Source organism: Biomphalaria glabrata, chromosome 4 (genome assembly GCF_947242115.1).
Source record: "Biomphalaria glabrata chromosome 4, xgBioGlab47.1, whole genome shotgun sequence".
Taxonomy (NCBI): Eukaryota; Metazoa; Mollusca; class Gastropoda; family Planorbidae; genus Biomphalaria; species Biomphalaria glabrata.
The window spans coordinates 20,663,949-20,680,904 of record NC_074714.1 but is presented as its reverse complement, the minus strand read 5'-3'; the positions used below and the strand labels follow the sequence as shown (position 1 = coordinate 20,680,904).

At 35.5% G+C, this 16,956-nt stretch overlaps 1 protein-coding gene across 4 annotated transcripts in view; it reads left to right on the top strand.

The window, feature by feature from the left end:
• The window catches only part of LOC106053823 (glutamate receptor 3-like), an 84,574-nt gene that overhangs the window by 51,956 nt on the left and 15,662 nt on the right, over positions 1 to 16,956 (top strand). Inside the window, exon 1 of one of the 4 annotated variants that reach the window (XM_056026025.1) lies at positions 6,887 to 7,051. The exons of 2 other annotated variants lie outside the window; for them this stretch is intronic. In XM_056026025.1, the coding sequence (XP_055882000.1) occupies positions 7,049 to 7,051 (3 nt within the window). In that variant the 5' untranslated portion in view covers positions 6,887 to 7,048. Of the gene's footprint in view, positions 1 to 6,886; positions 7,052 to 13,432; positions 13,484 to 16,956 lie in introns of those variants that run through there. One more of the 4 variants, XM_056026021.1, reaches the window with a different exon arrangement.

Below are 16,956 nucleotides of genomic sequence, written 5' to 3'. Positions count from 1 at the left end.
GGAACACTTCACACATTCTGAGTACTCAGCGGAGCACTTTGCTTATTTTTAGAGAGATTAATTCACGTGTTAGCCTACTAGTTAATAATTCCAGTGGTTCGTGGAACACCTTTTATTGCATAGCGAAACACTAGGGTTCCGTGGAACACAATTAGGGAAACACTGCAATATATTCAATTTTAGCCATGTGTCCAAAAGGCTCGTCATTTGCAAGCGGTATTGAGTGTATCTAACATTGTGAAATATAGATCTAGTTGAAAGCAATAACGTCAGAGCCTCTCAAATAAATGCTTAGTGTTGAACACGTTGGTCTATGTAATCCGCTCATATATTGAAAAGATGCTATGCACTTTTATTCTTATGTAACTATATGTATTTATGAAGGTCATGGTCTCTTTTTTGCTTTATAGCACGGAAGGGAAGAAACTCCCGACAAAATGATAATATTTGCAGACGTATGGGAAGATGCTTTCTTTGGCAGGTTTTTTTTTGTTTTGTTTTGTCGTGATTGGAAATTCGAAACGGTTCAAAATGTTGCGCTGAAAATGACTTTTTTAAAGTAGAAAATATTAAAAGAAATAATTTTTTTTGCTATCAATTATGGACTTTTCAGTGTTAATCAAAATCAAATTAAAAAGTAACTATATTATTATTTAGAAAAGAAAATATACATCTTTACCCCATGCGCTATAAAACACCTGCAGTATTTAGTATTAAATGGGGATAAATGCATCTCATCTCAAAGTGTATACACTGTATTCTAGTCTAAATTAAAATAATCTGACTTTTTTTTCTATCTAAATTCATACTCATTTTGGTAAAATAATCTAATAATGCAAGCGTAATTGACTTGGGGATAAAATATCATGTATTTGGAGTTTGAATATTGAGATTTGAATTTCTGAATTTTTAGCCCTTTAATTTTTGTAGCGCTGCTCCAATGGATTGCGAAGAACATTTTGTTAGGGAATTGAGAATGAATGGAGAAGTTTGAGAGCCGTTAGGGATTTTTTTTTGTTCTAGTCGCAACACAGGTGGAATAAAGCCCTCAATCTTTCCTGTGGGAGGTGGGGGACTACTGGTTAAACATAGCTTGGTTAAATCTTTACATTGTAATCTCAATGCTGCTCATGACTTATTTAAACCTTTACATTAATCTCAATGCTGCTCATGACTTAGTTAAACCTTTACATTAATCTCAATGCTGCTCATGACTTAGTTAAACCTTTACATTAATCTCAATGCTGCTCATGACTTAGTTAAACCTTTACATTAATCTCAATGCTGCTCATGACTTAGTTAAACCTTTACATTAATCTCAATGCTGCTCATGACTTAGTTAAACCTTTACATTAATCTCAATGCTGCTCTTGACTTAGTTAAACCTTTACATTGTAATCTCAATGCTGCTCATGACTTAGTTAAACCTTTACATTAATCTCAATGCTGCTCATGACTTAGTTAAACCTTTACATTGTAATCTCAATGCTGCTCATGACTTAGTTAAACCTTTACATTGTAATCTCAATGCTGCTCATGACTTAGTTAAACCTTTACATTGTAATCTCAATGCTGCTCATGACTTAGAAATGTGCTAAACGTGTAGAACCACTGTGACGATACCGAGACACCATTTATTAGTCAATTTAATGGCATTTAAATTCATATTCTGAACATTGAAATTAAATATACAAATACCTAAATGCTGTTAGTAAGATCATTGGCAACAGACAAACTTTCACATCTGTTCAAGAAAACCATTCTTAAGAAAGCTACAAATATTTTAGACTTACAGAAACAAGCTTTTGGTATGATTTTAACATTTTATCGTCACAGAGAAGATTGAAGACACTGTTCAGAAGATAACACACAAAAACTATATTCTTTACCTGATGAGCTCATTGAATACAATTTAACTCTCTTCCTGCTTGTCCATAAATGGGCGGCCCATTTCCAATCTCAGGTTTGCAGGTTATATGGACGTAACTGGAGAAAATGTAGACTAGATCTTACTTACAATTTGAATGCTGCAGCTAAAGCAGTTGGCATGGGAATCAGTGGTCAGTGGTAAAAAAATGCAAAATACTAGTTTGTGGTGGAGATAATACGAGATGTTGTATACTGTTGATTCATTTAAATACCTATGGTCAAACATAACAAGAGATGGAGGGTCAATAAAAACCATGACCACAGTGTTATACATCACGAAGAGTAACATCAGCTTCCAAGTAAAATTAAAATTTAAACTGAATTTTTCGCTAGTGGTCTCTTTACATATGATTGTGAAAGTTGGACACTGGACGCTGAGACGGAAAGAAGAATTCAAGCCTTTGAGAATAAAAGCTACAGGAAAATGTTGGCTATCAGATACCAGGACAAATAAGACAAATGACTTTGTTTATTTACAAGTCAATACTCTGGCTGGCAAAAGGAAGAACCAGTGTTTAGTATCGTTATAATGTACATAGAGAGTGTTTAGTATCGTTATAATGTACATAGAGAGTGTTTAGTATCGTTATAATGTACATAGAGAGTGTTTAGTATCGTTATAATGTACATAGAGAGTGTTTAGTATCGTTATAATGTACATAGAGAGTGTTTAGTATCGTTATAATGTACATAGAGAGTGTTTAGTATCGTTATAATGTACATAGAGAGTGTTTAGTATCGTTATAATGTACATAGAGAGTGTTTAGTATCGTTATAATGTACATAGAGAGTGTTTAGTATCGTTATAATGTACATAGAGAGTGTTTAGTATCGTTATAATGTACATAGAGAGTGTTTAGTATCGTTATAATGTACATAGAGAGTGTTTAGTATCGTTATAATGTACATAGAGAGTGTTTAGTATCGTTATAATGTACATAGAGAGTGTTTAGTATCGTTATAATGTACATAGAGAGTGTTTAGTATCGTTATAATGTACATAGAGAGTGTTTAGTATCGTTATAATGTACATAGAGAGTGTTTAGTATCGTTATAATGTACATAGAGAGTGTTTAGTATCGTTATAATGTACATAGAGAGTGTTTAGTATCGTTATAATGTACATAGAGAGTGTTTAGTATCGTTATAATGTACATAGAGAGTGTTTAGTATCGTTATAATGTACATAGAGAGTGTTTAGTATCGTTATAATGTACATAGAGAGTGTTTAGTATCGTTATAATGTACATAGAGAGTGTTTAGTATCGTTATAATGTACATAGAGAGTGTTTAGTATCGTTATAATGTACATAGAGAGTGTTTAGTGTCGTTATAATGTACATAGATAGTGTATGCTTTCGTTATAATGTTTTGTTTATGTTCAATGCACATATGTAAAACAAGTTCCCTTAAGGATAATAAAAACATTATCATTATTATGTTAAAAACTAACTAATAGTCATCCTCTGGCACTGCCAGGGTCAAGAAATACAAAGTTCATTGAAGTCCCTTTAACAGTGTCCACTGAGAAATTTTCTGCTGATGTGGCAGGTCTGCAGCAGTACCACCTTCTGACAAGCAATGAGAACCTTCTTGGGGATGTTAAAGGCCTTGAAGATGTCTGTAAAGTCAGTTGTCATTATCCCCTCAGTTTATATGACAAACAGGGTATATTGTTATTTTATTATTATTATTATCTTACTATTGAAAGCGTTAGTTAATACACTTGATAGCTGTGAACAATAGAAGCAACTGAACTTTTTTCAACACCACTTGAGCACCTAACTGCCCTTGTTAACTCCTTGTACCTATCTTGGGCTTACCCCACCCCTTGTCTCCTTTGCTTCCCGCTACCATGTATGATTTATATCAGTTCTCTTTGCAATGCAAAGATTCATGAGAGATGTGTCGCTAGTGTACATGTGGTTGCTGTTAATGTGATTGATTTTTTGTTGTTGTTGATTTATTGTTTTTGTTGATAATTTGTTGTTAAATTTTCAGACGTTTACACCAATTTGGTTTTTACTTTTTAATAATGTTCTACACTATTTACTCTAAATCAGTGGTTCCCAATCTTTTTTGTCTCGAAGACCCCTTGCCATGTTTTCTGATTTTCGGTAGACCCCCGCCTTAACTTATATTGCATTTTAGCACATTCACAAACTAATTTTTTAAACTAATTTCTAACTGCAGTGAGTCAAAGAGTGAAAAGTAATGTAAAGCTACATCATAAGTTAGAGAGATCTATCTTTTTTTACAGATAAAATTCAAATTTAAACCTATTAAAATAACAATTAATATGTATTGATGGAATCACCATGCACATTGGAAATGTTTTTTTTTTTTCGTATGTTCATCATCTGTTTCTACGGATATTGTTTCATATAGGAATTCGTTGTTCTATGAAGTAGTCCTTCAAACATTAAATATTAATTTATTAATTTGCCTCATGTATTATCGTAAAAGTTTTCGCAAAGAGTTTCTCGTGTATTTCTTGATCTTTCACGTTTGGCTCAAATATTGAGCCTGCGGAGCTGTTTTCAATAACAGGAGAAAGGGCAAAGGTGAGTTACTGGCGCCTAAACCAGTAAGCTTCGGGCAGGAGGGACTCATTAGCCTTGGCTTGCAGCCCATCTAGCCGAAGGAAAATAGAATTCAAACCTCTGCTGCTTTGCAGCTATACACCCAAACACGGGAAAGGCTTCGTGGGTCAGCCCTGGGGGAGAATATGGAGCTGAACCATTAGACAGTTTGCAGCTTTAATGCTCATCACACCGATGTGCCCTTGAACTGTAGTGTTACTAAAGAAAATTCGTTTCATAATATCAGATGAAGGTTTGTGTAAAACAGTTTTTAAAACTACTTCAAGGGCTGGTAAAATCAATGTTTTGTCTACAGTGTTTTCCGTATTTGGCTATATGTAAAGAGATCTTGTAAAACGCTGACAAACCACCATCTTTTCTATATGATGTTGAAGAAAGATTTTGTGAGTCTATTCTGAACTTTTTTCTCATTTTTCTCTTTTTATCAGGGTGGCATTGTCTCAAATAATCCTCGAGTGTAATTGGTTTCAAATGGTCATAAAAAAGCTTTTATTATAGACAATCGCTTATTGAACAAGGAAATAAATAATCAACGCTTTAAAATCAAGATTTCTTTTTGTTAAACATTAGTTATATGTAGACAAAATTAACTATTTAAATAATTATTGAAATTTAATACAACTATCTTACTTTTGTATAAACATATATATATTTATAACTAAGGTACAAATCATTTATAAGTGTTTGAAATAGTTACATTAATGGGGTGTGAACATTAAAGTCATAGACCCCCAATTTACTTTTTCACTTTCGTAGACCCCTGGGGGTCTATATAGACCACTTTGGGAATCACTGCTCTAAATCATTCTATAAACGAATATAGTCCAATGTTAATGCAACAGAGAAAGAAGACGAAGTTTGTTACTTTATGGGCTATACAAACCTCGCTTGTCAGTTAAATCTCATAAAGGACGCTGTGATATCAACGAAGCAATTCGTTAATTGATATTAAAGTCTGTTTCTGTACAAACAATCTAAAAAAATAAATTTAGAGCTTTATAAACCTTTAAGATTTATGTTATATAATTTGTCATAGTACCTTAGACTAAATTAGAAAATTTGTTTCTATTTATTTTTATTTGTTTAAAAATGCTTTGCTATTTACTTGTATTGGACATTTTCACGATAAACTAAACTATTACTAGCTAAACAATTGAACTAAATTGTGCCGACTATAGTTACAAATTGAGTTGGATTCTGCAGTGCTAAATAGTGCACAACACTGGACCTCATTCACCAATCGTAAATAAACAACATTTAGCCACGTGATTCTCTAACTCTTCTATACAAATTACGATCTTTAATACACAATGGCTATCATGTGACAGTTTTTTTTTCATTATTTTTATCAATATTTTCACGTGTCTAAATGTTTGTTTGTTTACGATTGGTGAATGAGGCCCATTATCATATACCTTTAAATAAAAATTACGATCTTTAATACACAATGGCTATCACGTGACAGTTTTTTTCCATTGTTTTATCAATATTATCACGTGACTAAATGTTGTTTGTTTACGATTATCATATACCTTTAAATAAAAACATAGTTTATGAGCACTTCCTTTAGTTTGTCCACCGGATACACCAAATAGCTAGCTATGAATAGTTTTCCGCTATTAAAAAATTCTATAAGAATGACACGCCAAAAGGCGTATACGGCATGAATTTTAATCGACCACTGGTAGACATCTGCTTTTTCTGTGTTTGTATTGGAAAAATATATAGGTTACAGCGAGGGCTACATAAAACATGAAATACTGTATTCCTCCTAAATCTTCGGACTTTTTCATTTCAATATTGTAATTATAGTCATGTATTTCCAATCCTAAGCAGATTATAATTATTTTGTAAGCACTTATTTATTGTGTCCAAGGGTACGGTTTGAACAAAGAAAATATCTCCATAAAACAAATTTAACTCCGATATCTATGTGTGGTACACGAATGTAGGACAACAAAGGTCTTATAATAATTTGTATGTAACTCAATATAGATATATAGGGCCTGTCAACCTCAAAACATCGCGCACAAGTATTAGTTTACACAGCCCAAAGAACTCATGTATCTTGTCGGTGAACGCGTCAAAATCTGATGACGTCATTTTGTTTTACATGCATAATAAGAAAAGATTGCTTTTAGACGGTACAAGAATGTCAACGGAAGAATTTAAAAAAAAAAAAGGATCCTGGAAGCTATGGAGAAAACTATGTTGCCTATAACCGGTTTAACAATAAAAGGCAATGTTTCTTGGGGCAACAGGTCGCGGGGGATAATATGGCACAAAAAGAAAAAAAAATTCGCTGAATGTGACAAAAGAAATACACGTGAAGCCTCCCTATTTGTTTATCCGAGGCTTTATTTAGAAACACATTTCGTTTGCTGCTAGAATTTTATACCAGATTTTTAAGGGAGTATATTTCACTTTGTAGAGGTGTTTATAGAACAAAACTTAAACTAGAAATAAATTATTTCCACACAATTGTGCCAGGTTGGACACTTTAGTGAACTTCCAAAATGGTAAATATTATCAAACACATTATTTGTATTTCATTTCATTTTTACTTGTACATTAAAACACTCTATTCTTTTAAATATATGTTGTTGTTTTTTTTTCCTTATCGAAGAAGATTACATAGTTATATAATCACTCCCTTAAAGAAAAAAAAACGACTTGTAAGAATTTTTATAAAAATTCTCAACCTAAACTATCACAAAGTACACGAAATAGTTATATTATATTTTCTTCCCGTCTTAGTTAAAATGTGAACAGAACTATTTCATTGTAATAATATTTTTTTTCCGGATTGGGGATGGGGTGAAGAACTAATCTCAGAGGATATAATACAAGTATATAAGCAAAGCTTCAATATCTAGACAGTAAAACCAGTTTATCAATTATAAGTGAACTCCCTGAATAGTTAAACGTTTAAACTAGGTCAAGGTTCTATATTGTGGAATGCATATACAGAACGAGAGGTTAAGGCTGATCATAATTTGCATATTAATTATAATTAGCGTTTGAAGTCTTATTTACTTTGCTACTAGAGTTTGATTGTGAGATATGGGCCTGTAGTACGCTGCCCAATTAGCCGCACTGTCCCTCAACACGACCTAATTGCTGGACCCTGCGCATATTCCATAGGGTAGAGATGGTAGGAGAATAGTTAAAAGTATCACGTGGAACATCTAGGTGAAGTCTCATCAACAACCACCAATGCCAAATGATTCGCTTACTTGCTTCGTAATTATACTATGAGTTGATTAAAAGATTCTTAGAATTCTAGGCCCACCAAAGCTTGCCTGTCTGAACAAACTTCTGTCTGGGAAAGATCCAAGCAGATGCTAATTTTTACATTTCTATTACCCATGTGGCTCGTAGCCAAAGATGCTCGTGTTAGAAGCGAGGCCGAATGCTAAGCACACCTAGGAAACTACCTTATAGTGATTCTTTATACTACATCAGGCGAGTAGGTATCATGCCATAAAAAAAACGTCCCCTTGAGAAATGGTTTGTAGATAGTGACATGATTGTTTGGGTTCATCCCCCCCCCCCAGTGCAATGGAATAAATTCATAAGCAACCCGACTGGGGTCCTGTTTATCTTCCCTACCGGATTAATCGTCTCTTCTAACGACCGTTTCCACCCGAGAGCCTTGTTGAGGCTGAGAGGAGTTTCCCAGGTTGCTTTCTTGCGTGTCTGGATGTGTATCGTGCTGCTATTTAACTACAGCTTGGGATCCGCTGCATTACTCACTGAACCAGTAAGATGCCGGGGTCCTACTAAGTCAAAACCTATAGCTGTCAGCGGTCCACTGCTTGTGTCAGGAGATGAAAGCCAGATGTTGGTCATTGATTCAAGGCACGTGGCGACACGCCTCGCATCATTATGTAAACAGCGGAGACAGGCAGAAACTACATAGACTTAAAAAGGGGGAGGTGGTGAATGTGGCTGCAGCAGTTGTTGCCCGCATGTGTATATACAGGAACACACTGTATATATGACACAGGACACAAGTGTTCCGAGGTTGTTTCAGTGTGATAGCAACACATTGGTGTGCTAATTCTAAAGTGTGTAGGCTCTATAAGTATGGGAATTTTCATCGATAGATCGAGAGCAACCTAAGAGTACACACCTGTGAGAACATGACTAAGTTTTGTCTCTTTAAGATTTCAATCCATTATGAACTGAATAGCAGAGGAATGGTGTTTTAGTCTCATTAGTGTACACACTTGACAAGTTTAAAGCTCTGTTAATAATTGTAGAAATGAACACATCCTTGAAGTTTTCTTTTCTTATCTTATCTTATACAATACAGTTCAATCGAGTCATGCATGTTAATGAATGCCAAATCATTGGTTATCCTGGCTGACTCAGGCAACCATATCCATGCTCCAATAGCACTAAAGAAGAAGGAGCATTTGTATGAATGCATACTAGCATATGGAACAAGGAATGTACCTTTATATTTATGTCTTTCTGATTATTTTATTAGCGGCCCCCGAAAGGGTAAAAGACGCTATTAGTTTTGTGTTGAATGTCTGTCCGTCCGTCCCGTTTAAATCTCGTAAACTACAAAAGATAGTGAAAATCTGAGATCATAATATTTAAGACCCTTCAAAGTTCTGATGCAACGGCTACTCTTTTTTTTTCTGAAAGCGAAAACTCTAATTTTTTAAATCACTTATACAAGCAGTTTTTTTTTTCAAAACATACACCACTTTTAAAACTATTCACTATTAATAGTAACAAACACGGGAAGCTTCTTAATAGGGGCAAAATCTCAATATCATATTTTTAACACATTTATGCAAACGGTTTTAGAATTTGGGTCAAAAAAAAAAATATTTCGTTTTTACATTTGTATTGCTAAGTTAAGTAAGTTCTGTTATACTTACTACTACTTTTAATCCAAAAAAATGTTTACTTTTTTATTAAGAGAAAAATAACTATTTAGCATGCATATAAGTTGGATATAATTTAAAACAACAATTAATACGTAGTTTTTCAATCATCATGTGAACTGCAGCACCACGGTATAGAGATGAAACACTGAACTAAAGGATTTTTTTTTTAAAGGAAATGTCTTTTTTCTTGAGGAATAAGAAATTGTCCCTTTACAAAATAAATTGAGCAATAATATATTCTTTATAAGACATTAATTAGGCCAGGTTCACATCTAACTTCACATTCACTTTCACCTATCCCTTGGTCTGTGGACCGCTGGGGCACCACACAAGATCCGTCAACCTTCTTTCTCCATTCTTCTCTGTCATTTGTCTTTTATGGAATTTCATTCTGATATTCTTTCTGAAAATATTGAAACCTGCCTTTTTATCTGCCTTAGTGGGCCACTCTCACAATCGAACATTTTATCTTTTATTTATATAGCAAAATTTTAAATATTTAGGATAGTGTCAAAACTTTTGAATATATCCCCCTTTAAATCCCACATAAGAATATATTGAAATGTGCTTTCATTTATCGCATAGTCTTCAAAGCTTCTATTTTAAAACAAAACATGACATTGTGACATTGTGACATTTCGCTTATTGAAATTATTTCCTTTCTCCTCTTTTAAAAATATTTTTTTTAAAGTCTAGCCACACTGTCACTTCAGTTTTTCAATGCACCATTTAATCTCTCAATTCACCGGGAGTCTGTGGATAGTATTGCACTTGAAACTTTCAAACACGGAGAATAGTTTCCGTGCATGGACAAATAATGAATCATACTTTACATATTGAGAATCATATACGAGAACTCAAGTTATAAAATTAATTGAAACATACAAATGTTTGTACTTATGTTTAACTTCAATGACAGAATTTATATATATATACAAATAAATGGAGGCACTCGTTGTGAAGGCAATTGATGGTTGCTTTTTTGTTCCATGCATCTGAATATAAATATGTGGCACACTCGGATATTAAAATTCATTTTTCTCTTCGTTTTGTTCCTGTAACCTCTACCTTGAGTTAACGTCTGGACAATATGGTACAGGCTTAGACATGCGATTTTTGTGTATCGTTTATAAGCCGTCAGTTTAGCAGTAAATGAATGCACGCATCTACATTATATATATGTACAGGACCGATCCATTGCAGGGTAAGCCAGGCGTGTCTATAAATAGCCTCAATCAACAGGAGGTCTAGTATAGGTTTCAAGCATATAGTGATATACAAATAGTGTAAATAAAACTATAAAAGTAAATCTTTACTTAAGTTTAAAACATTGTTAAAAAAAAAAGAAAGAATTGACTTAGTCTTAGAACTTATAGCTTTATTGTAAAGAAAGAAAGATTTTTTTAAAAATTCCAAATATCACTATTCCTATCTTCTATTTTTTTTTCTGATGCTATGCTCAGACATTGTAATTGGGGGTCACGTCTGTAAATTCTCTTAAAATTCACGTCTTTCTTGACTTTCTTGTCGTCGTTTGTGAGTTGTGGGGCTGGGGATCTTTCTGCTACAGTTCAAAGCTGTGTCATGTGACCTTGCAGTCCTTCAACTATTTAAACCACGTTTTCATTAGGGGGGGGGGGAAGTGCTCGAACAATTGCACCATCAAGGATAATCTCGCAATTCGTGGTTGTCAAACATACATTACGTAGCATTGATTTCCGACAAAAGAAAGCCTCTGCATGCACCAGGTTTATTGTTTCCTCGAAGACTGTCACCAGAAGCGGCGTTTTGGAGTGGCAGCCTCCCCCCCCCCCCCCCGCCCCGGTATTCTTACCACCGCCACCGCCTTTCCTTCACTTGGAAGGCTGATCAACTCCTTCACCGCGTTAACCAAACTTAATTGTGGCCACCATATTTAGAATGCTTTCATAATCGTGACTTGGAGATGAGTTAATCGACTTTTAAAATGCCACTCCTCTAAAGCTAATACATTTTATCTCTTTTAAAATATTTAGAGATGCAGCCTAACTGTTTGATATAATGAAGTGTATATTGATATAATTACTTCAAATAAAACTAATTAATCCTTAAACGCTAATCAGAATCGTCATTAATTTCCACCGATTTATTGCTGACATTAAGGAATCGATCCTATCATTTCTGGTATCGTCGATCTTTATTTCATCTACTACTCTTTTATTAACTTTATTCAGTTACACGTCCAAACCCCCTAGCTCCCTTCCCAAACAGAAGGGGATCTAAATTGATACAAGGGCATTAATTAGTTAAAAGTGTTCTCCACTTTGATTTGTTGACGTGTTTTGAATGTTGCACAGTTTATTCTAGATCGTAAGAGTGGTTTCATTTTGTCCATAATCCGCTGTCATCCATTGTATAATCCAATTTAATGCACGGAATGCCTGTAGCGTGCCTATTGTTTAGAATGCTGTCAACAATGGAAGGATAAGTTTTCTTGGATTTCAGCCTGGTAGAGGCGTGTCATTTGTTAGGTTCACTTACATGTATCTACAATGTTTCTGTTAACTTACCACCTGGCTAGGGATTCATATTTCATTACAAGCATTTTGTTACACTAGTAATAACACTAATATTACATTACAAACGTGGGTGTTAAGTAACACACAAGAAGAAAAAACAAAAGTGTAACTATCTATGGTATTGCGTTAGTTTAAATCATTTACTAGAAATGTATGTGTTACAGAGGTCATACAGTTGAAGCGGTGTGTGCATGTAGCGTGTTAAATACATTTTATCTACTTAATATAATATAAAAAAGGTTTGATAACTTTGGTCAATGATCTAATGCATACGTTAAAGAGCTGGCAAACGAACTTATAAAATGTTGAACTGTAAGATAATTACTTTATTTACAATATTAAGAGTTCGTTACACACAAAGATAGAAATATAACAAAGTACTATCCATTAGCATAAAAAGACATAAAAGATAAGAAGAATAAAAGAATATTTCTTCCCCTCATAGCTGATAATGCGTTTTTTTAACTCTTTCCTAATTGACGATAGCATTGCTGATTTAAACTCATTAAATTAAATTGATGTTTGATTTTATAAACGTTAGCCTACTTTGTATCCAAAGAGCCTGCAGTCCCCTTTAAGTCGAGACCAAATAAAACATTTCATGATAACAAACGAAAACTTTATTGAAGCTCAATGAAGATTCGTCAAAACGAGGAAAATAATTACGGAGATAAATAGATAAATAGATAAATAGAAATTGATATATTAATAAACATTTACAAACAGGGCCGGCCCTAACAATTGCGGAGCCCTATGCGAAAGGGATTGCGCGGGGCCCAGTCTGGGTAGGAATAAGTATAATGCGGCCGCATAGGATCCAGTGGCCTAAGGCCAACTAAACGAGGCTAGAAACAGTTTTATGACATGAAATGATTTTAACTATTACAACATTTCCTTCTAACCCTCCATTGGCCACTTACTATACATAGACTACCGTTTCTTATTAATACTAATTATTTTAACAAATGTCCATAATAAATTAATAGCTGAAATATTTTCTGTAAGAAAAAGAAGTTCCTAATGCACACACACACACACTTAATAAAACACGCACACTCTAAACTTTTTTTTTTGTTATTAACGATAATGAGTAGCCTCCATTTTATTGAGCCAAAGTAACGTCAAAGAAGTTTTCAACAGTGCCAGACTATAATGATAGAGGTCAACAGTAAATGCGAAACCCTATTGTCTACGCCGGCCTCTATGTGCTGACGTCAGCATGTGTTCTAGCGTTGCCACTTGAAGAAAAGTTACCATCTTTCAAGTCTTTACACTCGATGTTTGATATTTAAAGGAACCTTTAGGGAAGGTACTGCCGGATTAGGGGCCGAGTTCTGAGGAGATTTGACCCACTTTATGTAGCATATCGGAATGGTGTGTGCGTAATCTGTCTCGTATTAGAGAGGAGCCATTAGTGTGCTTGAGTGTGTTCGCAGGTGAGTTCGAAAACATGGTTGATCAGACAGATAGCGCGGATAATATGACGGTAAGAGCTGATGGTTTACATCTTTTTTTTTTAAATTTGTTTTTTTTTTTTGTTTTGTTTTAGTTAAAAAAAAAAGCTTTATATTAAAGACATGATAAGAGCGTTGCATCAACGCTGATGAAATCACATTTTATTTTGGACTTGTTCGCTTTCACTAAACGTATATTAATTCACTTTGTCAGTCTGGTACAAATCTTGCACACGTTATTTCTCCCACTTCCCATTCTCGGATCAAGTTGAAACTTTGCACAAGTGTTCATTGCTTCTATAAAAACATTAAATAATAGAAGCAATAAGTTAATTAAATAGTGGTACTTAATTAATTTTGTTTATTGTTGAAAAAAGAAAAAAAAACAACTTACAGTATTGATACACACACGGTTGTAAATGTGGAGTTCTTCACTTTAGATAATCCTTTTGTGTGTGTGTGTGCGTTTGTGTGTTGTTGTTGTTTTTTTAAGTATTTTTTTTCATGCATTTTTTTTAAATCTTTTTTTTTTGTCTTGTCTGAATGTTGCAAAATATGTAGGTCGCAGCTAGGACTGCGTAGCCCCGTGAAGTACAGCACACCCCAATCTTCGGAGCACAAAACAACCCTTTTACTTCGTGTGATCACATTTTCTTTTCTCAAGCTACTTAAATTTCTAATCCCAAAATTAAATGATACATACGAAAATGCTAACATATATACTAGCATTAGGCTCACACACAGGACAATGTCTATCTATCTATCTATCTATCTATCTATCTATCTATCTATCTATCTATCTATCTATCTATCTATCTATCTATCTGTCTGTCTATCTATCTATCTATCTATCTATCTATCTATCTATCTATCTATCTATCTATCTATCTATCTATCTATCTATCTATCTATCTATCTAACTATCTATCTATCTATCTATCTATCTATCTATCTGTCTATCTATCTATCTATCTATCTATCTATCTATCTATCTATCTATCTATCTATCTATCTATCTATCTCTTTCTCTCTCTCTCTCTCTATATATATATATATATGTATATATATATATATATATATATATATATATATATATATATGTATATATAAACTGTTTACAAATTGGTTGCCATGGTGATGTAAGCTATGCTGTTATCCATTAAGTACAAGTGATTAAAAATAATTTCCACATTTTTTTTCCCATCCATATTTCCGACATCAATAATTAATGAGCCAATGCTTTTATTGATTAAATCCATTGTTATATCTGCACATTTTAAATATTTTATCACAAGCCTGGTCCTGCAACAGTTTGGGATTACAGTCGTTCACGCGAAACCCAGTGGCTGTGGGCAATAAACCAGGGCACCATAAGTTAAAAGGAATAAAAACTGATGAATGAATTGAATCAGGGAGTCTTAACTGACTTTTTACAGGAATTGTTTGTTATCTATTGATTAACAGATTCAAAAGTACAAAATAATGCTTAGACAGTTGGACAGTCAGGCTTGTGGTTGTACACAACAGTAGGACAGTCAGGCTTGTGGTTGTACACAACAGTAGGACAGTCAGGCTTGTGGTTGTACACAACAGTAGGACAGTCAGGCTTGTGGTTGTACACAACAGTGGGACAGTCAGGCTTGTGGTTGTACACAACAGTAGGACAGTCAGGCTTGTGGTTGTACACAACAGTGGGACAGTCAGGCTTGTGGTTGTACACAACAGTGGGACAGTCAGGCTTGTGGTTGTACACAACAGTAGGACAGTCAGTCTTGTACTTGTACACAACAGTGGGACAGTCAGTCTTGTACTTGTACACAACAGTGGGACAGTCAGGCTTGTGGTTGTACACAACAGTAGGACAGTCAGGCTTGTGGTTGTACACAACAGTAGGACAGTCAGGCTTGTGGTTGTACACAACAGTAGGACAGTCAGGCTTGTGGTTGTACACAACAGTAGGACAGTCAGGCTTGTGGTTGTACACAACAATGGGACAGTCAGGCTTGTGGTTGTACACAACAGTAGGACAGTCAGGCTTGTGGTTGTACACAACAGTAGGACAGTCAGGCTTGTGGTTGTACACAACAGTGGGACAGTCAGGCTTGTGGTTGTACACAACAGTGGGACAGTCAGGCTTGTGGTTGTACACAACAGTAGTACAGTCAGGCTTGTACTTGTACACAACAGTAGGACAGTCAGGCTTGTGGTTGTACACAACAATGGGACAGTCAGGCTTGTGGTTGTACAAAACAGTGGGACAGTCAGGCTTGTGGTTGTACACAACAGTGGGACAGTCAGGCTTGTGGTTGTACACAACAGTGGGACAGTCAGGCTTGTGGTTGTACACAACAGTAGGACAGTCAGGCTAGTGGTTGTACACAACAATGGGACAGTCAGGCTTGTGGTTGTACACAACAGTGGGACAGTCAGGCTTGTGGTTGTACACAACAGTAGGACAGTCAGGCTTGTGGTTGTACACAACAGTGGGACAGTCAGGCTTGTGGTTGTACACAACAGTGGGACAGTCAGGCTTGTACTTGTACACAACAGTGGGACAGTCAGGCTTGTAGTTGTACACAACAGTAGGACAGTCAGGCTTGTGGTTGTACACAACAGTAGGACAGTCAGGCTTGTGGTTGTACACAACAGTAGGACAGTCAGGCTTGTGGTTGTACACAACAGTAGGACAGTCAGGCTTGTGGTTGTACACAACAGTAGGACAGTCAGGCTTGTGGTTGTACACAACAGGGGGACAGTCAGGCTTGTGGTTGTACACAACAGTAGGACAGTCAGGCTTGTGGTTGTACACAACAGTAGGACAGTCAGGCTTGTGGTTGTACACAACAGTAGGACAGTCAGGCTTGTAGTTGTACACAACAGTGGGACAGTCAGGCTTGTACTTGTACACAACAGTGGTACAGTCAGGCTTGTACTTGTACACAACAATGGGACAGTCAGGCTTGTACTTGTACACAACAGTGGGACAGTCAGGCTTGTACTTGTGCACAACAGTGGGACAGTCAGGCTTGTACTTGCACACAACAGTGGGACAGTCAGGCTTGTACTTGTACACAACAGTGGGACAGTCAGGCTTGTACTTGTACACAACAATGGGACAGTCAGGCTTGTACTTGTACACAACAGTGGGACAGTCAGGCTTGTAGTTGTACACAACAGTGGGACAGTCAGGCTTGTACTTGTACACAACAATGGGACAGTCAGGCTTGTACTTGTACACAACAGTGGGACAGTCAGGCTTGTAGTTGTACACAACAGTGGGACAGTCAGGCTTGTACTTGTACACAACAATGGGACAGTCAGGCTTGTACTTGTACACAACAGTGGGACAGTCAGCCTTGTACTTGTACACAACAGTGGGACAGTCAGGCTTGTAGTGGTGCACAACACAACGAATGATAATATCAGTAAAGCTAAGAAAAATAAAAAGAATGAGAGAGAGAGAGAGAAACAGAGAGGGAGGGAGGGAGACAGTGAAGGAGGGAGG